Consider the following 27,163-nt stretch of genomic DNA (forward strand, 5'->3'; position numbering starts at 1 on the left):
TGCTGCCAGTGATGCCTGTCCGGGCCTGTTTGTGACTGTGAGTGAGGGAATGTGTTTTTCTATTAATTATATTGTGGGAGCTGTTGAGCTCTGTCTGACAGAAGCCCTGATAGCGGTTTCTCACTAAGCCAGATAACAAGGCCCTGTTGGCCCGGGACTGAAGCCACGGCACTGATGAACAAAAGACAGGAGCTTTAGTCAGGGGGCCGCAAACTGCTGACTCTCAGCGCCAGCTAATGCAGCATTCTGTCCTGTCTCCCCGTTGTCAGCCTCTGTCCATCCATCTCTTCTCTACCGCATTCTCATTCACTTTTGACACCAACATCCCCCCCAACAAAGAAACCCAAATTCACACCCTCTGTATCTACTTCCGACTGACCCGACTCCCTCCTGTATCGGTTTGCTCTCTCTTCCCGACTCAGTGACCATCTCCCCTTCATGCTCGCTGGAAGTGATCTGCTCACAGCACCCGGCCCGAGGTCTGACCCGTATCAGTGGTGCGTGGGATGCGTGTTCGGTGTGCGTGAGCGTGTATCTTGTCTTCTGTCATGTGTGAGTGTCTGCGAGGGATCTTCCGTGTCACCTGGACACCCTCTTCAGATGCAGGTGGGTGTGCTGACATAACACCCCTCGTGAAAAAGAAGTGTGCTTAACTGTATTGAATGTGCACTTGTAGTGTATTTCAAATCTTAATGTATTTTTAAAACTGCACTTGCAGATAATATAATATCTGCAAGTGCAAATAAAAGACCGTTTAAGAGCACTTAAAGAAAGACACTTTCATGTCAATGTTTCTTAACACATTTAAGTACAATTACTATTAAGTACATTTTAAATCATATTTTAATAATCTTTTGTTGTGCTTTAAGTATACACTTATTTCGATGTGTTGACTAATATACTGAAGCACATGTAAAGTACTTGATTATAACTGAACTATAGTGTGTTATTTGATATTACGCTAAAAGTTCATATATTTTAAATGTACTAGTATAAGTCACTTTATCATTACAAATGTTTAATTACATATATTTTTAAATATATGACACAAATTTCAATAGAAATAATATCAAAGTATATTTTAGTTTACCATGAACGCTTGTCGGTACATTTGGCAGTACGCTAAATGTGCACTTGTAGTGTATTTCAAATCTTAATGTATTTTTAAAACTGCACTTGCAGATAATATAATATCTGCAAGTGCAAATAAAAGACCGTTTAAGAGCACTTAAAGAAAGACACTTTCATGTCAATGTTTCTTAACACATTTAAGTACACTTACTATTAAGTACATTTTAAATCATATTTTAATAATCTTTTGTTGTGCTTTAAGTATACACTTATTTCGATGTGTTGACTAATATACTGAAGCACATGTAAAGTACTTGATTATAACTGAACTATAGTGTGTTATTTGATATTACGCTAAAAGTTCATATATTTTAAATGTACTAGTATAAGTCACTTTATCATTACAAATGTTTAATTACATATATTTTTAAATATATGACACAAATTTCAATAGAAATAATATCAAAGTATATTTTAGTTTACCATGAACGCTTGTCGGTACATTTGGCAGTACGCTTTAACCATATTTCAAAGACAATAGAACTAATCATGAAATTACATATAAAGTTGTACTTAAATTAAACTAAAATGCACTTGTATAATTGTAAATATTCATTCAGTTAAGTGTCAAAAACATTGCATTCAGTTCACAATTAAGCATTTTCTTTTTAAAGTATATTACTGTTTTTAAAAGCATTTAAAGTTTCACAAGGGACTGCATGTCATATATTCGCCATGATAACAGTCCATTCAGTTACTATATAAAGGATCAGAAGTACGGTGTTATTTTGTTGCTGTTTAACCTGTCTTACATTACTTTTGTCAAGCACTATTAGTCGTTTTAATGTGCTTGTAAATGAAGATGAGATTTCGAGTAGATACAGGTGTCATTAGTGTATAACAGGCTCTTTATCGGCATAATGTCTAACTGGTTACTTAGAGAACTGCAGTTAGAAGTGTGTGCTGTAGTACATTGTCCTTTACATTACATTTACATTGTACATAGTCCAAACTTATTTTATAGACCGGAAGTTGAAAACTGCGGTTACCTAAGTTTCATGTCTCTTCTAAGCTCACTTTAGTGGATCCAGTGTTATATACCGTTGGATTTGGATCAGAAGTTGCTTTGGTGGCATTTCAGACTTAAATCAAACCAGTTCCTCTTTTTGCCTCATTATAACACATTTTCATTTAACATGCAAGTAAGTGTCTGGAAACATTACATTCAGTTCACAGTTAAGTACATTATAAGTGCTCTTTTTAAAAGTGTGCTAAAGTGCATTTCTTTTACAAGGGTGGTCAAGCTCAAACACCTTAACGTCACTAATTTTAACCAATGTGTAACCACAATGACAAGAAAATCAACAGAAAATAAAGAGCTAAAGCCAGCTAATTAGTTAAAGGCACAATAAGTACGATTTTTTTTATTAAAATATCCAAAAACCACAAGAACAGTGTTATATATTTTGCTGACTTGTGTACTTACATTATCCCAAATGTTTCGAAGAATGTTTAAATCCAGAGAAATAAGCAATTTTAACTAGTGACACGGAGCGTGTCTATAGTGTCATTGTGTCGCCTGTCAATGACGTCATAACCCCTCGATTTCCGATTCTTTTGAATACGCGCCCTCTAGCCGCGAAAAATTACATATTGTGCCTTTAAGCTAAAGTTAAGTTAATTTTGATGTTTTGCTATCACTTGAAACTGGTTAAATTATTATACTAATTTTTGTAATTATATCACATAGGATGTTTTTCAAAATTACATAATCCAATAAATAACGTCAACATTTCACAAGCTAATACTTACTGATGTTTGTGTTGTTTTCCTGCTGAAAATGATGTCACTTCCTGGTGGACAATGTCATTAAGCATCTGGCTTTTTTAGTTAAGTGGATATTAAAAATGGCTAAGATGAAAAGTGAAACTTAGGACAGCTAATAATTAATAATAATATATTATTTATCAACTGCCAGTTTTCATGTTAGAAGAGTACAACAAAAATGGTGACATCTCAAAACGGAGCTTTGGAATGATTCAGATATTTAAATTATTTAATATTATCACCTCTGTTTTTCCTTAATTGTGATGAAGTACCACAGTGTTTGAGATGGCAGATGTTTTCTTTCAAATATTTATAACAGCTTGTATGAGAAGGAAAGGAAGTATGTCAGATATGTTTGCTTATCTTGAACAGGATTTCATGAATCAATGTCGAAAACCTAAGATATTGTAGAAAATCCCTCTCTTTTGCTTTGTCATGTGATCACTTTGCCTGTCTGTTAGTAAATAAGCATCACATGACATCTACGCCCAGCTGTCTGCTCTAGATTCTTGGCTGGCTATTTTGCTGATAGGTGCATTCGCTAATAAACTGGACACTTCACCTTGTGCCAGGGAATCCTATCCTGCCCATTATGCTGCTTATCCTACTACTAATACAGGCATTACAACAATGTGAACACCCCGGTTGCCGGGTACCCAGCTAGAGGCTTTAAGTGCTATTTTGACCCTGTCAATCCACCTGCGTGTCACACTGTGGGGATAATGAATTTTGGCAGCATCTTGTGACCTGTTAGAGCTGTTTGGGCACCACCCCGGTTCGGTTTCAACATGACCAAGCTGCCCAACAAACAAGCAAACACACTTCACTGTTGGACAGAAAGCTACTTGTGCAAGCGCTAGCCTTGAGTGTTAAGTCCGAGACAACAGCTGCCAGACCTAAAAAAAGTGAACAAAAACATAGGCCTGCTATTCCGTCTTGTCCAAAAATACCTCATCACAACTTCTTTTTCCTTTTCCAGATGTTTGGATTTTGCTTGTTTAGTAGAGATTTGTTTCTTACTGTTTCACAGTAAACCTGCATTCAGTCCTCCTGGGAAGTTTGTATTTACAAGTTGGAAAGTCATAACTACATCATCAGGTGTGTTCAAGTCACTTGATGGTGATAGGCGATGCACCTTTTCTGCAAAAAAAGATTTTTTTAAACTCTGCTTCTACAAATGATACTTTTACTGATGAATAAAGAATGCACATCAGGTGCGGTTTTGCTTTTTTAGGTTTTTATTTCTTTTATGAAGGTGTTGCATGACAGGGTTTCTACAAGTTTTATGAAGGTAAATGTAAGACTTTTAAAAGATCTCTCAAAGAGCAATTAAAGAAAATGTAAGGAATAAATTCAAGCAAATACAATTGGTCAATATGAAAATGATTGAAAATACAACTCCCATTTACTATAATTGAGATACTATTATCTCTATTGCCTACTATTGTGGTTTTTATTCATATTTAGGTTATATTATACAAGTAGGTTTTATTTTTATGTTTTTAGTAGGCTACATCAAGTTGCAACTAGCTGAAATTAATTAATTAATTTATTTAACATTTTATTTTATTGCAGTTCAAATTTATTTTATATGAAACTTTATTTAAAACTGAAACTTTTACCTTTATTTATTAATTTGTGGAAGGGTGAGTTAATTACGACTTTGTGGTGAATGGTTAATGTCCGTTCAATTCTTAAATACGATGTTTCCGACACGACTTGAACTTACCATCAGAGTCATATTCTTCTGTGTGTGTGTTATGATAGTAAACTGTTCGTGTCCGTATAAGAATGGCAACTGAGATGCTACTCTAGGACCCCTCACCTCCCGTCCCCGCCCTCCCACCCTCTGTATTTGGGGCATCCCACTGGCTTTATCCAATTGGATTGCTGACCGCCTCCCCTAACAGAGACCATAGTAATACTGCAAATGTCCCGGTCCGTGTGCGTCAGTCAGAGAATACGCTTGCTGAATGTAGGGAGGAGAAAGAGAGAGTTTATTACTGAGGGAATAATTGATTCTGCACAAGGAAACACTCAATAAAGGTGAGTAATAGATGACTTGTGTTGGGTTATGTTGGGTGACATTGCCGTGTGGAGCTTTGCTCACAATAACAACATGACAAGACTCTTAGATTGATATGGAAACTTTAGTACAGATAAATACGTGCAGGATTGACTTAACTCTTGGTAAATGGAAGATTTGCCCAAACCTGATGAGGATTACTTGTTACTTTTATTTAGGTTTTGGTGCTTTCATTGTTTTTGTGATAAAATACCAAATGCTGTATATTTAATTTGTGCTAAGAAGTTCATTATACGAGAAACTCTCAATGCTGACCAGATGAAGCGTTTTCTGTCATTTTCTGTCTGTCTGTGTGTGTGTGTGCATGTTTATGTGGTTTTATGAGGACACAAATTTGTATAATAACATGGGTATGACATAGGTATTACAACGTTGATAAAATACCAAATGCTGTATATTTAATTTGTGCTAAGAAGTTCATTATACGAGAAACTCTCAATGCTGACCAGATGAAGCGTTTTCTGTCATTTTCTGTCTGTCTGTGTGTGTGTGTGCATGTTTATGTGGTTTATGAGGACACAAATTTGTATAATAACATGGGTATGACATAGGTATTACAACGAGAAGGTGATTTATGAGGACATTTTCAGTGTCCCCGTAATTCAAAAGGCTTATAAATCATTCAGAATGAGTTTTTTTGAAAATCTAAAAATGCAGAAAGTTTCCTGTGAGGGGTAGGTTTAGGGGTAGGGTTGGTGTAGGGCAATATAATATACGGTCTGTACAGTATAAAAACCATTACGCCTATGGGATGTCCCCACTTTTCACAAAAACAAACCTGTGTGTGTGTGTGTGTGTGTGTGTGTGTGTGTGTCTCCAGTATTAGTCTTACACAGTTGCAACAGCTGCGGCCCTGGTCATAAGATCAGTCTCACGGTACTGTGTGGAGTTCATGGCCCAACACGCCATAGTAGTATTAGTCTTACACAGTTGCAACAGCTGCGGCCTTGGTCATAAGATCAGTCTCACGGTACTGTGTGGAGTTCATGGCCCAACACGCCATAGTTAAGATAGCAGCATGTGATGAAATATAGTGAGAGTTAAAGGGATAGTTCACCCCAAAATGAAATTTAGGCTACGTCCACACGAAGCCAGAGCTTTCCCTATCCAATCTTTTTTTTTCCCCTCGTCTCAAGAAATATCTGTGTCCACACGAAACCACAAAACCGACACAAAATGATGTAGTATACATGCCAGACCAGCATGTGGCGCTGTAATTCTGCCTCAGAGGTACACTAAAAACAGAGAAGAAGACTTGGACTATGCGCATAAACCTTGCGCGCGGTATACAAACAAACATGGAACAACAAATTTATTAATCTGTCTTAATGTTAGTTAATAAAAAGACAATTGTTCAGTGTTTGTTCATGTTTTTGTTGCCGTTACGTGACATAGCGGTGTCTGACTAGGGGCGAGACGTGGGCTGATGACGTCATCGTTTCAGAAAATTTACGGATTCGCTGTCCACACGAAAACGCAAGGGCGTGTGGACGAAACGCCTATACGATACAAAATGTATGCATATACAGCTAAAGGTTTCTCCGTGTGGACAGGGCCTTACACACCCTCAAGCTGTTCCAAACCTGTATGAATTTCTTTCCTCTGCTGAACACGAAAGAATATATTTTGAAAAATGTTGATAACAGCCAATAGGGACCAGCATTGATCAGAATGATTAACAACCAAGATTGTATATGCAGCCAGTTAACTCTAAGACTTTATTTCTGATTAAAAATGTGAGAAACATTTATGCTCTAAACCAGTGCTGCATGACTTGCAGACTCTGTCAGTGATGTTTGATGGATGTTTCGATAAACACTGCAGGTGTACTTCACGTGCTTCATTGGAAGCGATAGCCCTCAGCCAGCATGAGTATGGGAATAATATCTGCATGTGTGATACTAGTGGCATTCCTGCCACGTTTCAGGAGTCAGATGTGTTAATGGGACACCATTGCACTGAGGAGCGTGTTGGGGTACGGGGGGCTTAAGTTGGCTTAAGTGTCCAAATACCTTTTGGGGACACTGTTTTTTAATACAAACAATTACATGAAATGCAATGACGATGTGCAAATATTGCACAATTCAGGTAACAAATTGCAGCGGATAAATGATATCATGCTACACAAACAATAAAAGAATTTCTGGAAGGACTTCCAAAATAATTACAAATGCAAAGGCCACTTATCAATTATTTTCTAAAGTAAAATATTTAGTAAAAACATACAAATATTAACAAAACAATATTAATGCTTACAAATTGCAAAATTAGAGTTATTTAGTGTTTACACTATTTTAAACTATATATTACGAATGATTGATTTATAAAAAAGTGAAAACATATTTTTACATTTTTATTATTATGATTATTATTATTAGGTTGGAAATTAAAGGTCAAAGGGAATGGGTAATCGTGCATTCCTGTAACTGCCTGATGCATGTGACATCATTCTGGTTGACTGTATTATCTAATTACCAACTAACTTCTTTTCTCTCTCAGATTTGGTGTTGTTTGTTATTTTATCTCAGTAAATATCCTAGTTTCCTGTTTAAAGGGAGGCATTTCCTCCCTGGCTTTACACACCCTCAGGAGAGGCCGATCCATCATGTGTTCCTCCCCTGAGGCAGACGTCATCGTTTCAGAAAATTTACGGATTCGCTGTCCACACGAAAACGCAAGGGCGGCGTTTTCAGATTTATCCACTCTGGGACCCGGTTTCAAAAAATATTGCTTTCACTCTTCCAAAACGCCGGATCCGTGTGGACGAAACGCCTATACGATACAAAATGTATGCATATACAGCTAAAGGTTTCTCCGTGTGGACAGGGCCTTACACACCCTCAAGCTGTTCCAAACCTGTATGAATTTCTTTCCTCTGCTGAACACGAAAGAATATATTTTGAAAAATGTTGATAACAGCCAATAGGGACCAGCATTGATCAGAATGATTAACAACCAAGATTGTATATGCAGCCAGTTAACTCTAAGACTTTATTTCTGATTAAAAATGTGAGAAACATTTATGCTCTAAACCAGTGCTGCATGACTTGCAGACTCTGTCAGTGATGTTTGATGGATGTTTCGATAAACACTGCAGGTGTACTTCACGTGCTTCATTGGAAGCGATAGCCCTCAGCCAGCATGAGTATGGGAATAATATCTGCATGTGTGATACTAGTGGCATTCCTGCCACGTTTCAGGAGTCAGATGTGTTAATGGGACACCATTGCACTGAGGAGCATGTTGGGGTATGGGGGGCTTAAATTGGCTTAAGTGTCCAAATACCTTTTGGGGACACTTGCAATGATGATGTGCAAATATTGCACAATTCAGGTAACAAATTGCAGCGGATAAATGATATCATGCTACACAAACAATAAAAGAATTTCTGGAAGGTCTTCCAAAATAATTACAAATGCAAAGGCCACTTATCAATTATTTTCTAAAGTAAAATATTTAGTAAAAACATACAAATATTAACAAAACAATATTAATGCTTACAAATTGCAAAATTAGAGTTATTTAGTGTTTACACTATTTTAAACTATATATTACGAATGATTGATTTATAAAAAAGTGAAAACATATTTTTACATTTTTATTATTATGATTATTATTATTAGGTTGGAAATTAAAGGTCAAAGGGAATGGGTAATCGTGCATTCCTGTAACTGCCTGATGCATGTGACATCATTCTGGTTGACTGTATTATCTAATTACCAACTAACTTCTTTTCTCTCTCAGATTTGGTGTTGTTTGTTATTTTATCTCAGTAAATATCCTAGTTTCCTGTTTAAAGGGAGGCATTTCCTCCCTGGCTTTACACACCCTCAGGAGAGGCCGATCCATCATGTGTTCCTCCCCTGAGGCAGGACGTACGTGCTGAGTAAAAATACTCTCAATTCTGACAAATCAAGAATGAGAGATATATTTTCCCCCCTTGTACTTTCACCCACACAGATACCAATGGCTATATTTAATAAATGTATCGGTTTCTCATTTCCCAGAAGACAAGAATTTGGACAAAATCTAAGTAGTGCAGGATGAGTCACCAATATTTTTGCTCTATTTTTCCTGGAACTCAAAGCTAATAGATACAGGTATTAATTGAAAGTGTTTTGTGTCTGCATTACAATGTCATACTTTTATGTTTTAGAATGGGCTCAGTTTTGCAAAATACAAAATTAAATGGTCACCAAAAGACTGGATTTTCAGAGATGAACACTTCAGCACATCAATTAGAACCAAAGCCCGTCTTCTGAGCATCCCAATTAAACCTCCAGATAGTCTCGGATCTTTTCTGAGAATGTCAGCGATGCTTCCCCTCATTGTCCTCTTATAAACTGAGAATTGACAACCAAACGTGACCTTAACTGAGCGTTTGACGAGGGTTTGTTTTTCTGAGGATTGCAGAATTAGGATATTTTACAGAGTTTTACACAGAGTTGTTTATTTTGGACCATTGAATCTCATGACACATGATCCCTGCATCTTTGTTTGGATTAGGGATGCACAAATACCCATGTGGGTAACCATTGGGCTCAGGCATTGGTCCAGTTGTAACTCTTGTGCCATTATCAAGTGCCTATTCTCATACGAAATGATCTTGTGACTGTATTGAATCAACAGCAATAGAATTACGTCTCTATTCTCGGCTGTCCTTGTAAGTGGCTGGCTTGTGTGTTTAATATGGCATAATTGAACAGGGGAGGTTGAGGCGGTTGGTTTGATTCAAAAGCTAACTCAATTTGTATTCATTACATTTATGTGGATAGAGCACTTTAAAAAGTCTGTACAGTTATATATACTATCATTCAAAACAAAGATTGGATATACCTACTCATTGTTTATTCAGACTTTTTTCAACATTTCTCCAAAACTATCAAAAATAATATAAATGGAAGTTTGGGAATTATGTATTGACCAAACAAAATAGATAAATAAATGAAAAAATATAACAGAATAAAAAAAAAACATTATTATGCATTTCATACAAAACATTTTATGTTTATATAAATAATTCATATTAAATGTAGGTATTTAAATCAAAACATTTTTCATGATCATAAGTAACAAATTTCGTAAGGAACTGGAAAATCACATCTTAATTTCCCTCTCTATCACTGTTCTCTATGTTACGCATCAGTACCCATGAATCAGAGCCATTAATCTCCTGAACTTTTGTTATAAATTGCATAAATTAGCTTTTCTTACTTCCAGACAACTTTTTTGTTTCTCAGCTTCTTTCTAAAGTACATCAGGTATGCATTATATAATTTAAGAGCGTTCATAAACTGCCGTTGAGTTTGACTGATGTGTACCCAGCTTGCCTACTGCTTGGCAGCATTTGCAGGAGCTCTAGTTTGAACAGCTCTGTCATTACACAAGCACATGTAGGTCAGGCCAGCGCGTATTTATATAAAGATCACATATGTGCAGCACCATTCCAGCCTTCTGTCCCCTCCTCTGGACACACATAGCATCACTAGGGAACAGCTGCCTCTTTCACTCAAAAACACACACATAAATATACACACAAGACATCCATCTATCCATTTTCTAAATCGACTGTCCTAACGAGGGGATGCTGGATTCTCTCCCAGCGTTTTGGGTTTTAGACAGGGAATGGATAGCCCTGGATGGATGGCCAGTCCATCCCAGACCAGGATTAAAGTTAAAGGGGTCCTATTATGCTTTTTTTACTTTTTCAACTTTAGTAAGTCTGTAATGTTGCTGTTTGAGCATAAAAAAGATCTGCATAGTTACAAAGCTCAAAGTCCAATTCAAAAGGAGATATTTTATTTAACAGAAATCACTTTTCAAAAACTACAACGAACGACTCGTTTGGACTGCAACGCATATTTTCCGGGATTTGTGATATCACAAAGATCGACGAATGGGACGAGACCTGGTTGAGCTGCACTAAAGAAGACAATGAGGGTTAGCCCTATGTCGGAGACGCACTAGTTTCCCCAAGGCAGACGAACTTAGAGTGGTTACAATCATCCGGGCTTAAATCACGCTCAAATTGATTTGATTTTGACGCAATATTTACACTGAAGCTCGCAGGCGGCTATGGTAAGGGACATGACATTTCCCGACCAGGTGCCGAGTGCTGCCAATCACAATACACACAGGTAACCAATCACAGCACATTTCGTGTTTCAGAAGGCGGGGCTTCATTTGATACAGGAACTATTCGAGCCGTTCATGCCAGACTGGGGAGAGAGGTGTTGTAATAATGTAAAATATGTGAAAAATAATGTGTTTTTCGAAACCTAGTATGAGAGCCTGTTCTAGTACACCCCCAAAACAAAATCAAGACTTTGTAACAGAGCATAATAGGACCCCTTTAAGTAAAACTAAAAAGTAATTTTGTTCTTAACTACTAAAATTAGTAATGTTTTCATGGCAACCAACTTTTGTTTGAGTTGAAGCTGTAAAATTACTATTACAATTAGAAATAAATTGAATAAATTATACCCAAGTAGTAATACTTAAAAAACACAAAAAATGTAACTAAAATTCTAATGAAAATTGAAAATATAAAAATAAAAGCTAATTCAAAATATGAATAAAAACTGTAATAGTATATAAATAATACTAAAATAACACTGTTGCAGACACACAGACATGCATATAAAAATATGATTTTTGCATAATTTTTCCAGTTCCTTTTAAAAGAAAACAAAAGTCTATTTTTTCAACCAGTGTCAAGTGTTTTTATTTGATAAAAGTGACTGTAAGGCCACGTGTCCACCAAAGCATTTTAAGCCAGCTGAAAATGGCAGGAGCTCTTTTGAAAACGGCCAGCTGTGGACACTTGAGCCCGCTTTTGAGGTGCAGCGTTTAGCTAGAGCCATGGTAAATGAAATGTTCCTCCAAGCAGTATTTTTTATATTAATATCAATTCAGGCCATATGTCATCTGGTACAGACATGGATACTCAGAGATCAGCAATATTTACAGTCATTGTACAAGTAGAATGTGAAGGTTGGTGATATTTATCCCACCCTCATCCACTGTGATTGGATGGCTGGGTAAAAAGTGATATTGAGGAGCGCTGCATTTTACCCAAAGTTGAACATTTTCCAACTCTCAGTGACCAGAAAAAAAACCCACCATGTGCATAGCGCTCAGCGTGATATAGACGCTCACCACCTTGTCACGCTGCTACCGTTTTTTTAAAAACATGGCGCTCTCATTGAAAACAATTGAAAAAATATGCTAACCTCAGGCAGACGGCTTATATATAATACATAATACAGGTGCATCTCAATAAATTAGAATGTTGTGGAAAAGTTCATTTATTTCAGTAATTCAACTCAAATTGTGAAACTCGTGTATTAAATAAATTCAATGCACACAGACTGAAGTAGTTTAAGTCTTTGGCTCTTTTAATTGGGATGATTTTGGCTCACATTTAACAAAAACCCACCAATTCACTATCTAAACAAATTAGAATATGGTGACATGCCAATCAGCTAATCAACTCAAAACACCTGCAAAGGTTTCCTGAGCCTTCAAAATGGTCTCTCAGTTTGGTTCACTAGGCTACACAATCATGGGGAAGACTGCTGATCTGACAGTAGTCCAGAAGACAATCATTGACACCCTTCACAAGGAGGGTATGTATTGAGTACATGTACAGTAAATGAACATACTTTCCAGAAGGCCAACAATTCTCTAAACATGTTTTTTTTATTGGTCTTATGAAGTATTCTAATTTGTTGAGATAGTGAATTGGTGGGTTTTTGTTAAATGTGAGCCAAAATCATCACAATTAAAAGAACCAAAGACTTAAACTACTTCAGTCTGTGTGCATTGAATTTATTTAATACACGAGTTTCACAATTTGAGTTGAATTACTGAAATAAATTAACTTTTCTACGACATTCTAATTTATTGAGATGCACTTGTTTATATTAAAAGATGCGTAGTATAACGCAAGTTACACACATTTTATTGTCTTGCAGTCTTATTGATGAGGTGTGGTGCTAAATGAGACAAAAAAGGTCAGGAAACACAGTCGTACACAGCTGGCACAGCACGATAAAAGAGCACCTGCTAGTGTTATGTGTGCCTGTGTAACAGGTTATCCAGTGTGGATGTCATAAGAAATTACCCGCTCGCTAGTCTACAGATTTCTTAATGTTGGTTACACACTCTTACGACAGATACCAGACACCACTGCCGAATGAGGAATGAAAACCATGCAGAGAGAGGACACCGTTTGCAGGCCTACTAACCTGATGGCAACTTGATTTATGGTGGGACAGGATTTTTTTAGTCTCATAGATAACCGCACAGTTGATATAGTGACAGGTTTGCACTATAGGCAAAGCTGCGGAGGCCCTGTAATTTCATTGAATGAGTTTGAAAAGTTTCAAGAGGATAGCAAATTGTGTAAAGCAGAAACATGATTTTCCTTTTAATTTTTTTTTCTGCTTATCATAACCATGCAGCAACACATTTGATGAAGCAAGTGATGCATAAAATGCCTCTTAATACCTTTGAACTTGATTGTATTGAATGAACACTTGTACTTCAAATCTTAAAAGTGTATTTTCTAAAAACTGTACTTGTGAAAATGTACTTAAAGATGTACACTTAAGTGTACTTAAAGTGATACTTTCATTTCTTAACACACTTTAAAAAGTGCACTTCGTAATAATGCCAAATTAAATGTACACTTATTTTGATGTGTTGATTAACATACCAAAGCACAGGTAAAGTACTGGATTATAATTTTATCTGTAGTGTGTTATTCGATATTCCATTTAAAGTTAATAAATGCTTGTCAGTACATTCGGCAATACACTTTAACCATATTTCAAAGACAATAGAAGTATAGAAGATGTACTTAAAGGGATTGTTCAACTAAAATGAAAATTCTGTGATTAATTACTCACCCTCATGTCGTTCCAAACCCGTAAGACCTCCGTTCATCTTCGTAACACAAATTAAGATATTTTTGATGCATTCTGAGAGCTCTCAGACCCTCCCATAGACAGCAAGGGTACTACCATGATCAACATCCAGAAATGTAGCAAGGAGATCGGTAAAATAATCCATGTGACATTAGGGGTTCAACCATATATTACAAAGCTACGAGAATATTTTTTGTGCGCAAAAGAAAAAAAAAAAACGACTTTATTCAACAATTCGTCTCCTCTGCGTCACCCTGTAGCGCCATTTTGGAGAGTATCCACTGAACACAAACAACGCATGTTGTTTTGTGTCAGCCGCTGTTTGCGTTCAGTGTATATTCTCTAAAATGGCGCTAGGGCAGAGGAGACAAATTGTTGAATAAAGTCGTTATTTTTTTTCTTTTGCGCACAAAAAATATTCTCGTAGCTTTGTAATATTACGATTGAACCCCTGATGTCACAAGGATTATTTTACCGATCTCCTTGCTACGTTTCTGGACGTTGATCGGGGTAGTACCCTTTCTGTCTATGGGAGAGTCAGAGAGTTGTCAGAATGCATCAAAAAAACATTGATAATTTGTGTTCCGAAGATGAACAGACGTCTAACGGATTTAGAACGACATGAGGGTGAGTAATTAATGACAGAATGTTCATTTTTGGGTGAACTAACCCTTTAAGTGGGTCGAAAGTTCAACTAATTGCATCTAATATATTATAACATTTAAACTAATGCATTTCATTTAATTGTAAATAACATGCAATTACTGTAAGTTTCTGAAAACAAGTATATTCTTTTTAAAATATATAATTTTAATAAGTATTTTAAAAAATATGCTAAGTGTACTTATTTTTACATAGTGTATCTGGTCTAAATAGGACTAAATGCGCTATAACCGTTAAATCCTTTTGACTGATGGCTCCTGACATTGTAAACCTGCTCTAATTTCAGAGTCTGACAGAGAGGACAGTCATGGGAATCCACAAGCCAGAGATTCACCTGTAGGTTGGCACTTGTCAAACCATTACCACTTTAAAGCCAATAGAAGATGGAGGTTTTATTTTATTGATCTCATGTCTGCCTTGTTTGCCTCTTTACAAATAGGTAAACAACAAAAGACGCTCTCCTCCCTCAGACAGGCCTCCCTTTGGCACTCATCTAAGTACACAGCACAGCATCTCCGCTGATGAACAGGACAGCCCAGAGCGAATTGTGAGTACTACAAATATAATCTGTGAGCCCAGCCATGTGGAAATGTGAATCTCAAACTTCTCTCGATCTTACTTCCAAATTTGTTTCCAAGGTTCAAAAGGAAAAACTCCATGCAGAACTAAAACAGGTTTTGAGTCAGAAGAGAAGCCAGCTTAGAGACACCCAATCCACCCTCACAGACATGGAGGAACCCCCCAAGACAGGCAGTAAGAATGAGGTACGAATCAAACATCCAATAATATGAATTGCTCTAAAAAATAAAATAGATTAAAAAGCACCTTTGTGGAATACAGTATGAACATCTTTTGAACTTCCTTTAAAAAAATGTATGTATACAACTCAAAGCTTAATCAGTGTTATGTAGGTCTGTATGTATATGTGTGTGTATATACAGTATCTCACAGAAGTGAGTACACCCCTCACATTTTTGTAAATATTATATCTTTTCGTGTGACAACACTGAAGAAATGACACTTTGCTACAATGTAAAGTAGTGTGTGTACAGCTTGTATAACAGTGTAAATTTGCCGTCCCCTCAAAATAACACCACACACAGCCATTAATGTCTAAACCGCTGGCCACAAAAGTGAGTACACCCCTAAGTGAAAATGTCCAAATTGGGCCCAATTAGCCATTTTCTCTCTCCGGTGTCATGTGACTCATTAGTGTTACAAGGTCTCTGGTGTGAATGGGGAGCAGGTGTGTTAAATTTGGTGTTATCACTCTCACTCTTTCATACTGGTCACTGGAAGTTCAACATGGCACCTCATGGCAATGAACTCTCTGAGGATCTGAAAACAGAATTGTTGCTCTACATAAAGATGGCGTAGGCTATAAGAAGATTGCCAAGACCCTGAAACTGAGCTGCAGCACGGTGGCCAAGACCATACAGCGGTTTAACAGGACAGGTTCCACTCAGAACAGGCCTCTCCATGGTCGACCAAAGAAGTTGAGTGCACGTGCTCAGCATCATATCCAGAGGTTGTGTTTGGGAAATAGACGTGTGAGTGCTGCCAGAATTGCTGCAGAGGTTGAAGGGGTGGGGGGTCAGGCTGTCAGTGCTCAGACCATACGCCGCACACTGCATAAAATTGGTCTGCATAGCTGTCTTCCCAGAAGGAAGCCTCTTCTAAAGATTATGCACAAGAAAGCCCGCAAACAGTTTGCTGAAGACAAGCAGACTAAGAATATCGATTACTGGAACCATGTCCTGTGGTCTGATGAGACCAAGATAAACTTTCCCAAACGTCTTCCATTTAAGGAATGGAGGCCACTGTGCTCTTGGGAACCTTAAGTGCAGCAGAATTTTTTTGTAACCTTGGCCAGATCTGTGCCTTGCCACAATTCTGTTTCTGAGCTCTTCAGGCAGTTCCTTTGACCTCATGATTCTCATTTGCTCTGACATGCACTGTGAGCTGTAAGGTCTTATATAGACAGGTGTGTGGCTTTCCTAATCAAGTCCAATCAGTATAATCAAACACAGCTGGACTCAAATGAAGGTGTAGAACCATCTCAAGGATGATCAGAAGAAATGGACAGCACCTGAGTTAAATATATGAGTGTCACAGCAAAGGGTCTGAATACTTAGGACCATGTGATATTTCAGTTTTTCTTTTTTAATAAATCTGCAAAAAGTCAACAATTCTGTGTTTTTCTGTCAATATGGGGTGCTGTGTGTACATTAATGAGGAAAAAAATTTACTTAAATGATTTTAGCAAATGGCTGCAATATAACAGAGTGAAAAATTTAAGGGGGTCTGAATACTTTCCGTACCCACTGTATATATATATCACTCAAGTACTGACAATCAATCATATCCTACTGCTGCAACTGTATTATCTAATTGTCATTTACCTACTTACCTTGCCATTGCCATGCAATATGCTAAAAATGACAATAAAGTTGATTTTGTACACTTTATGAGCAGGTGGAGAAGGAAAACCAGTTCTCAGAGCTTGTGGAAGTGGTTGTTGAAACACAGGCTGAGGTTGGAGCTAGTGGGTATAGTGTTGTGGGTGGAGGGGAGCAAGGCATCTTCATCAAAGAGGTTTTGAAAGACTCCCCAGCAGCAAAGCACCTCAGTCTACAGAAAGGTACCAAGGGACTGTATTTTACTTTAAAACGTGCAATGTCAAATACTGTAAAGACTTGAGCTACTGTCCTTGAAGAGACAAGCATGAGAAGCATCTTTAACCTTATAATCATTAAAGGACAAAATTTCCATGTTGAGTACCGGTGTACTGAATTAATTTTGTTTCCAGATGTAATAAGAATACAAAGACAAATCATTATAAATCATTTTTGATGATGTGTTATTGCAGGAGATCAACTTCTAAGTGCCAGGGTGTATTTTGATAACGTGAAATATGAGGACGCATTAAAAATTCTTCAATGTGCAGAACCCTACAAAGTGTCTTTCTTTTTGAAGAGGACTGTGCCAGGAAGTGAAGTCAGCATACGTCCAGGTGCACAAAATCTTGAGCTCAGAGGACCTAAGGCCAAGTTGCAAAAAATGGTACATTCTGAAATATTGCTATACAATGTAATTACTTTTTTAACATCCACAGTATTTCTCAAAGTGAATTAATTTTAACAAAAGTACTTACAACAGTAGAAACTAGAAGGAATGATAACCTTTCTCTTGCAGAGCGTCAAAAGCGTGAAACCGTTCAAAACCAAGAAAAAGAGAGGAGGAAGATTTGGATTGAAAAGACTGAAAGAGAACAAAAAAGCAACAGCACAGGCAGAGCTGGATGTTGAGGGCTCACCTGGTAGATCAGACCTCAGTACTGTTGATGTTGAGTTTGTATTCCCGAAGTTCAAGATGAGGAAAAGTGGGAAGGCCACTGCAGATGGATCAGAACATCTGGAGGGTGTTATTACTAGTACTAAGAAGAAAAGGAAGATCAGATTTCTAAAGATGAAGGCCATGGATGCTGCTGTGGCTGAAGGGAATGTCAATGAAGATGTTTCACCACATGAGGGAGAGGCCTCTAGAGCAAAGCTGAAGGTCAAGACGAAAGGTCCAAAATTTGGAATGAATTTCCCTAAAATTAAAAAGTCAAAGTTAGATGTACAATCTTCAAATGACAGTTTTGAGGTGAAAGAACTAGAAGCCAAATTTAAGCCTCCATCAGTAGAGTGTGATTTCAACATGCCTCAGGACAAAGCTGAAACTAATGTTCCTAATCTTGAGGTTAAAGGAAAAGGAGAGAGTCCTGAGATAAAAATGCCGAAGATAAATCTGGATGTCTCCGATACAATGGGGACAGTCTCAAAGTTCAAACTGTCAAAGGTAAGACTTTCTTGTCATTCAGATGAAATTGATGGAGAGGCAAGGAAAGAAACTGATACATCTGAAAATAAACTGAAAATGCCCAAGATTGACATTAAAGCACCAAATATGGATTTAGACTTGCATTTCCCAAAGACTAAGGGCAAGGCAGAATTCAAAGTTGTTGAAGTTCCTGATTGCAATGTAAAAGGAACAAAAATCAACACAGCCAAGCCTGACACATCCTTACCAGTGCTAAACCTTGATGCAAAACAAAGATTTGGAGATGACATTGATGGATCCATGGAAAAAGAGCATAAGATTTTCCTCCCCAAACCTGACATTGCAGTGCCCAAGATAGAAATGTCAGGTCTTCCTATATTAGCTGTGTCATTACCAAAGATGACTGCAAAAAACATTGATACTGAGGGACATGCAAGTACTGGGGTAAAATATGAAATGACAAAATTAGACATCTCTCTTCCAAAAGTAACATCCCCTGAGGGTGAAGTCATAGTTGAAGAACCTGGACCAAAAGGTAGAACATTTCACAAGCCAAATATTAGCATTTCGTTACCAAAAGGTAAAGGTGAAGCAAAGGTGGATGGCCATTCTGAGAAAGGACCAAATGTGAAAATGCCACAAATAGACATTTCCCTCCCCAAAATGAAATTACCACAAGGGAAAATTGATATAGAAGGGCCTGAGGTTGACATTTCCTTGCCGAAAGACATACTAGAGGCAGGTACAGATGTTGAGTGCCACTTTGGAAAAGGGGAAAAGATTCAAATGCCTAAAGTGAAATCACCTGAGCATGCCATTGCTGAGGGGCCTGATATAAAAGCAGGAAAATTGAGTATGCCATCAATTGAAATTTCACTTCCTAAAGGCAAAACTGAGGGAAATATTGAGATTGGAGACCCATCAGTGAAAGGAAGCAAATTTAAAAAGCCACATCTAGATGTCTCGATTCCACAATTGAAATTATCCAGAGGTGCAATCAATACTGAGGATCCAGAGGTCAAAGGTCAGAAATTCCAAATGCCACCCATTGATATATCATTACCAAAAGGAAAAATAGAGGCCAGTGTTGAGGTCGAGGGTCATTCTGGAAACGCAAACATGCCCAAAATGTATCTAAATATGTCACTGCCAGAGGGTAAACTCGATTCTCAGAGTCCTGATGAAGGAAAGTTTAGCATCCCCGGAGCTATAATTTCATTACCAAAAGGAAAAACAGATGAACAGATTAATCTTGAGGTTGAGAAGGGAGATAAGTTTCAGATTCCTAAATCTGATATAAGTCTACCTAAACTCAAATCAGGAGAAGTTGATTTTGATGTTAAAAGAACCAATAGGAAGTTTCACATGCCAGCAATGGATATTTCCTTGCCACATAAAGACGAAAGAGATGTTAATGTGGAACCCTCTGGTAAATGTGGAAAGATTGAACTGCCAAAGGTTGATATCTCACTGCCTGCAGTGAAAGATTCTGGTGTTGAGATTTCCTTGCCAAAAATTAAGTCACCACAAGGTGACATCAGTATTGAAGGGCCTGACAGCAATAGATTCAACATGCCATCCGTTGATATATCATTTGTAACTGACACAGGTGATATTGATCTCAAGAGACATTCAGGAAAAATAGGAAAGTTTGATATTCAAAAACTGGATATTTCCTTACCAAAATTTGAATCAACCAAAGGGGAACTCAGTGTGGAAGGACCTGAATTCAAAGGTGGTGAGTTAAATATACCTTCTTATAATATCTCCTCAGCAGAGGTTAAAACAGAGGGTGATGTTTGTCTGGAGGGAAAAACCAAAAAGGGCACAAAATTTCAAATGCCAAAATCGAACATTAATTTACCACAAATAAAATCAGCAGGGACTGAAATAAATATTGAAGGACCTGAATTGAAGGGTGGGAAGATAGATATCCCAGATGTTGACATTTCTCTTACACAAGGAAAGGTAAAGGGAGATGGCAAAGTTAATGTCAGTAAGGGGAGCAAGTTTCATTTGCCTCAAGTTGATTTGTCACTTCCAAAGATTAAAACAAGATCTGTGGAAGTCAATGTAGAAAGACCTGATGTAAAAGGAAGCAAAGTTTACATGCCTTCCCTTGACATTTCTTTGCCTAAAGATAAAAACACTGATATAGAAGGCCATTCTGGAACAGGTATAAAGTTTGAAATGCCAAAAACCGATGTTTCATTGCCAAAAGTAAAAGCTACAGAAGGAGAAATTGGAGTTGAAGCTCCTCGGATCCAAGGAGGAAAGTTAAATATGCCATCTATTGAAATGTCCTTTCCAAACAGGAAGGTGAAAGGAAACACTGACCTTGATGGCAAAAAAACAATTTTGCCTAAATTTGTTATTAGCTCACCTAAGATTAAATCTTCAGATGGAGAAATCAATATTGATATCAAGGATGGAAGGTTTCACATGCCCTCTATTGATATCTCTCTGCCAGGAGGTAGAACAGGAGGAGATGTGACTGTCAAAGGCCATGAAGGCAATGGAAGAAAATTTGAAATGCCTAAATTAGATGTTTCTTTGCCTAAATTAAAACAATCAGGGGGTGAAATCGATGTTGAAGTTCCCGATATCAAGGGTGGAAAGATTCACATGCCCTCTATAGATATCTCTCTGCCTGGAGGAGGAGCAGGAGGACATGTAAATGTTGAAGGACATGCAGGAAAAGGAAAAAAATGTGAAATGCCAAAAATTGATGTTTCTTTGCCTAAATTAAAAACATCAGGAGGTGAAATCAATGTTGAAAGTCCCGATATCAAGGGTGGAAAGATTCACATGCCCTCTGTAGATATCTCTCTGCCTAAAAGAGGAGCAGGAGGAGATATAAATGTTGAAGGACATACAGGAAAAGGAAGAAAATTTGAAATGCCTAAATTAGATGGTTCTTTGCCTAAATTAAAACCATCAGGAGGTGAAATCAATGTTGAAGATCCTAATATCAAGGGTGGAAAGATTCACATGCCCTCTGTAGATATCTTTCTGCCTGCAGGAGGCGCAGGAGGAGATATAAATGTTGAAGGACATACAGGAAAAGGAAGAAAATTTGAAATGCCTAAATTAGATGGTTCTTTGCCTAAATTAAAACCATCAGGAGGTGAAATCAATGTTGAAGGTCCTAATATCAAGGGTGGAAAGATTCACATGCCCTCTGTAGATATCTTTCTGCCTGCAGGAGGCGCAGGAGGAGATGTAGATGTTGAAGGACATGGAAAAAAAGGAAGAAAATTTGAGATGCCTAAACTAGATGTTTTGTTGCCTAAATTAAAACCATCAGGAGATGAAATCGATGTTGAAGGTCCCGATATCAAGGGTAGAAAGATTGACATGGCCTCTGTAGATATCTCTCTGCCAGGAGGAGGAGCAGGAGGAGCTGTAGATGTTGAAGGACATGGAAGAAAAGGAAGAAAATTTGAGATGCCTAAATTAGATGTTTCGTTGCCTAAATTAAAACCATCAGGAGATGAAATCAATGTTGAAGGTCCCGATATCAAGGGTAGAAAGATTGACATGCCCTCTATAGATATCTCTCTGCCAGGAGGAGGAGCAGGAGGAGATGTAGATGTTGAAAGACATGCAGGAAAAGGAAGAAAATTTGAAATGCCTAAATTAAAACCATCAGGAGGTGAATATCCCGATATCAAGGGTGGAAAGTTTCACATGCCCTCTATAGATACATCTCTGCCAGGAGCCACAGAAGGAGAGCTTGATCTGGATGATGACACTAAAAAATGTTTAAGATTTCAGATGCCCACTGTTATCTCTATCCCTAAAATGAAACTAACGGATCATGAACTAAAAGTTTGGTCAGAGAAGAAAGACATAGACATTTCAGTACCTAAACTGACTCATGATTCTGATATAGCGACCAAAGCTACTGGTGTCAAAATTAGAGATTTAAATGTCCCTGAAGTAACTTTAGGTGGGAACATCAAGCTGCCAAGTGTGAAAATACCAACTGTTGACATATCTGCTCCTAAAGTTGACCTGGACTTTACTCTTTCAAAGGGAAAGGGCAGTGATAGAGAAAACATTAAACTTCTTAAGGCGGAGGGTGGAAGGCCATCATCTGGGGCAAGTTTTGATGTTCCAGACGTCTCTATGAAAATGCCCAAAATATCACTTCCTAAATTTGGCAGAAAATTGAAAAGTGAAGACAAACTAGAACTAGACAGTCCTGACTTATCTATAGATTTGGACATGGAAAGAACATCACCATCAGTGGAAACATCTAAAAAGGATACTGAAATAATTGGTACTGCCGCTGAAATGAAGATAAAAGCAGGTGCTGGAGAAATTACAATACCAGAAATCAGAGTAGAGTGTCCTGATGTTAAGGTCAAATCCAAGCTCAAATTCCCCAAATTCAAGACACCTATTCCTAAAGCAAAGCTCAAAGATGTGGAAATGGCTATGCCTGGATATGTGGATAACAAAGGAAAGGTCAGAATGCCAGCAGTTGAAATATCATTGCCAACAGCAAATATTCCAGAATGTGAGGTATTGCTTCCTAAAACTGAGGTTGATGTATCTGAAGCAGATATCAGAGGTTATGAGAGCAGTTTAAAAATTCCTAAGATGCCAACAATTGGCATATCAGTTCCAAAAGTTGATTTGGATGTTTCCTTGCCTAGGTTAAAACTTAATGAATCAGTAGACTCTTCTGACTTACACATTAATAGTAGTAGGGGTACAGTAAATCTTCCCCATGTCAAGACACCTAAAGTAGACATTTCACTTCCTCATGGAAAAACAGGTGGCACAGATAACCATGAGGTGGAGATTGGAAGGAAGGGTAAAATAAGAATGCCAGAAGTGGAAATATCATTACCAAATACAAAACATGACACATCTAATGCTGACATTAAAGGTGAAAAACTAAAAATACCAAAAATGTCCGTGCCCAGTCTTGATATATCATTACCTCATGGAACAATAACGAAAAATGATGATCCTGATTTAGAATTTGGAGTGAAAGGGAGTAAATTAAAAATGCCAGACATTACGGTGCCTAAGATAGATGTATCGCTACCTCACAAAAGCAAAGAAGAAAGTCATGCACCTGATTTAGAACTAGAAGGTGGAAAATTAAAGATGCCAATAACTGATATATCCCTTTCTAAAATAAAATCTAAAGATGTTGTTCCAGAAATTCAACCAGATGTAGGAAAAGGTAAAGTCATGATCCCTGGAATTAAACTACCAACAATAGATGTCTCATTACCTCATGGTAAAACAGAGGACACTATTGACCTTGAACTGGTAGTGTGTGGCAAAGAAGGGAAATTCAAGGTTCCTGACATCAAAATTCCAAATGTAGATGTATCATCTCAAGGTCAACCAGAGAGTGCAGAGAAAAGAAGACAAGGCGGCAACTTTCAATTACCGAAAATAACAATACCCAAAGTGGATATATCATTACCATACGGCAAATCAGATGACCCTCAGGCTTCAGGGTCTGTGAAAGTAGAAGGTGAGCAATTTAAAATGCCTGATATTACGATACCACAGTTAGCCATATCATTACCAGAAAGTAGAACTGGAGAGTTTGATACCAAAGAGGGAGAATCTGGAGGAGGGCGTGGAAAATTCACAATGTCAAATGTTAAAATTCCAAAACTAGATATAAGAATGTCTAGAGAAGCAGACATGTCAGATCCTTCCACTGATGTGAGCCTTAAGGATTTGCATAAAGAGGGTAAAAAGATGAGGATGCCTAATATGGATCTAGAGCTGGATCTTGGCTTATCAAGAGAAGGAAAAAAGAATAAAAAGAAGATTGAACTTCCAGATACTGATCTGGAACCTGCCGCACCGAAAGAAAAAATAAAAGGGCCAAAAGTTAAAGGTTCGAAATTTAATATTGGAATGCCAAAACGAAAAGTATCTGGATTACAAAACGACATAAACAAGTCTGGAAAAACGGATGCAAAATTTCTAAAAGGAGGAACTGATGCAAACTTGAAAGCTGATTTACAAGCACCAAAGATTCCCGAACTTGATTTTGACATTGAGACTGCCCAAGCTGACACTAATAATTCTGAAGAAGATAAAAAGCAGACTGGTAAAATCAAAATTCCAAAATTTTTAAAAACTTAAAATTCCTTTAAGTTCACCTGAAGCCAACATCAGATCATCTCAGGGAAAAGATCACTCTATAAACATAGACTCTGAGGCAGAGTATGAAAGCCCACGTATGCCAAAATTAACAAAAGCTGTATTTGTTATGGTGAATCCACAAATAGGAAACACTGCTAGTATAGGTGGTGAAGCAAGTGCAGAAATTGTAGATGAGAAGCACAAGCAGCCAAAGATCAAAATGAAGCCAAGTTTTGGCAAGTCTCGATCAAATGAAAAGGAGAAAGCAATATATTGTGAAGATGAGTTGGAAACTGAGGGAAATTCAAAAACTGGTAAGCTTAAATTGTCAAAAGTGACATTTTCGTCTGGGCAGAGAGGATCATTTGATGTAACACCAAGTGGGTCTGAGGAATACCTCTGCCTTCTTTAAGTTCACCTGAAGCCAACATCAGATCATCTCAGGGAAAAGATCACTCTATAAACATAGACTCTGAGGCAGAGTATGAAAGCCCACGTATGCCAAAATTAACAAAAGCTGTATTTGTTATGGTGAATCCACAAATAGGAAACACTGCTAGTATAGGTGGTGAAGCAAGTGCAGAAATTGTAGATGAGAAGCACAAGCAGCCAAAGATCAAAATGAAGCCAAGTTTTGGCAAGTCTCGATCAAATGAAAAGGAGAAAGCAATATATTGTGAAGATGAGTTGGAAACTGAGGGAAATTCAAAAACTGGTAAGCTTAAATTGTCAAAAGTGACATTTTCGTCTGGGCAGAGAGGATCATTTGATGTAACACCAAGTGGGTCTGATGATGGAACAGGTCCAAGTCTAAATGGTGACAAATATGAAAAATCAATGTTTGGAAAGCTTAAAATGCCTAAAGTGGAGTTTTTCTCACAATACTCAAAAGATGCAAGTGAGGAAGAGCAAATGGAAACAAGCCTGAAATTCAGGAACAAGGCCTCGGGTGAAAGCAAAGAGAGCAAGGAGTCAAAGACAATATCAGGCACAATGTCATTCCCAGGTCTCAGGAAGAAAACAGAGAAGGATGAGGAGGTGAGAAAGATTAGCACTATAGCATCCTCGAAAGCAAAGACTGAAATGTTGGCAGAAAGGGAGGGATCAGAGTCTCCAGTACCCACAGTATTAGCTGGATTTGTCTCTGTAACGAAGAGTAAAGAAAGAGAGGAGACAACATGGTTCAAAGTACCCAAGGTCACCCTTAGTCCCCATTCTACTGGCATCATTAATATCACACCAGAAAGCTCTACAAAAGGACGCAAGTCCTCTCTTCCTTGCTCTAGCGAGGAAGCCTCTGGAAGTTACTATGTGAAAATGCCAAGCGTAGAGTTTTTGACCCGTGAAATGCCCTCAGAACATCTGATTACTAAAACAGAGGGAACTCTTACTATAGTGACTAAGACAACAAAGTATACAGAGACAAAAAGTACCAGTTCGAAACAGTAAGAATCTCAGTTACAGAACTGTGACATATTGTCATGTCTTGGAGGTTTTATTCTATTTAAAGTAAAGAAAGCAAAAATATTTTCTCCAGCTTTTGCAAGAAAAACATAACTTATACATAATGAAAATGTTGAGAATATTATTTATTGTAGACCTTATTTTCATGTTTTGTAACTTGCCAACTTTTGTAACTTGCCACTCTGTATAAACACAACATAGGCACAAATCTGTGTATCATAGATAGATGCAAAGGTATTTAAAAACAGTTTGTTTTTTTGCTCACGCTTTTCTTGTGCAGTCTTGAATTACACTTATGCTGTAGAATTTTACAGCATTTTGGTAATATTGCTTTGCCTTTTCATTGCATGGTTTGTCTCTGTAGTTTTTGGTTGTTGTTATGGAATTGTTTTTATTTTAAATACTATTAGAAATACATGTACTATTTTTACATATTTATATGCATGATCTGTACAGATAAGACACTAAAATGAAAGGCTGTAATGTTGAGTATTTTTGTGATACATATTTTTATCACTTTTAAGATCAATTCAAACAATATTAAGTTGTTGTTTTTTTTATTCACACTGTGACATGCTGTACCAGATAGCACTGAATTCTGGTACAGAATTGAGAAAGGCTCTGAATTCTTCTGAATTGAAAACACTGAGTGTGAAATGTTTTTCTTTTCTTTTCTTTTTTTTTATTAACTCTTGTGTTGGTGGTGGAATTGGTCTACATGCAAGCAATGCTGTTGTATATGTATCATATTTTAGGCAGGTTTAAGTACATGTTTGTATGTGTTGCTTTTTTGAAACAGTAATTTAGATGATGCTCCATCTCCATCTAATGCAAAAATAGAACAGTCAAATATAATATTAACATTCTAATGAGTGGTAACTAATTATTTCCTGATCTTTTTCACCGATTTCTCATCATTCTACTAATGTAGCAGCACTAATACATGACAAGTAGAGGTCCAATTCTGATACTGACATGGCAAGAAAAATCAACAAACAACAGCAGGCAGCCTTTCCCCAAGATTGAAATATTCATTAATATTGAACATATCTAACAATGTTTCATGAATGATGAAACCTACATCCAGATTAAAGGGGTCATATGATGTGATTTCAAGTTTTTCTTTCTCTTTGGAGAGTTACAAGCTGATTGTGTATAGATAAGATCC

At 37.3% G+C, this 27,163-nt stretch overlaps 1 protein-coding gene across 1 annotated transcript; it reads left to right on the forward strand.

Moving 5' to 3' along the window:
* The first annotated feature begins 273 nt into the window (after window positions 1-273).
* Window positions 274-27,084, forward strand: LOC107602094 (neuroblast differentiation-associated protein AHNAK). The gene is made up of 9 exons (XM_016294502.1): window positions 274-606; window positions 14,864-14,913; window positions 15,017-15,124; window positions 15,216-15,341; window positions 17,053-17,218; window positions 17,447-17,640; window positions 17,773-24,514; window positions 24,678-24,845; window positions 24,923-27,084. Exons 1-9 carry the CDS (start codon window positions 549-551, stop codon window positions 25,978-25,980), a joined length of 8,670 nt encoding a protein of 2,889 aa, XP_016149988.1. The 5' UTR covers window positions 274-548; the 3' UTR covers window positions 25,981-27,084.
* Window positions 27,085-27,163: the final 79 nt, after the last annotated feature.

This window comes from Sinocyclocheilus grahami, unplaced genomic scaffold (genome assembly GCF_001515645.1).
Source record: "Sinocyclocheilus grahami isolate Dianchi unplaced genomic scaffold, SAMN03320097.WGS_v1.1 scaffold319.1, whole genome shotgun sequence".
Lineage (NCBI taxonomy): Eukaryota > Metazoa > Chordata > Actinopteri > Cypriniformes > Cyprinidae > Sinocyclocheilus > Sinocyclocheilus grahami.

Bases quoted from the DNA above. Each gene is read 5' to 3' on its own strand.
- LOC107602094 (XM_016294502.1), top strand. From the start codon at position 549: ATGTGTGAGTGTCTGCGAGGGATCTTCCGTGTCACCTGGACACCCTCT. The intron at 14,914-15,016 runs GTAGGTTGGCAC...CTTTACAAATAG, and splicing joins CACAAGCCAGAGATTCACCT to GTAAACAACAAAAGACGCTC. The intron at 24,846-24,922 runs GTAAGCTTAAAT...AGTGGGTCTGAG, and splicing joins TGAGGGAAATTCAAAAACTG to GAATACCTCTGCCTTCTTTA.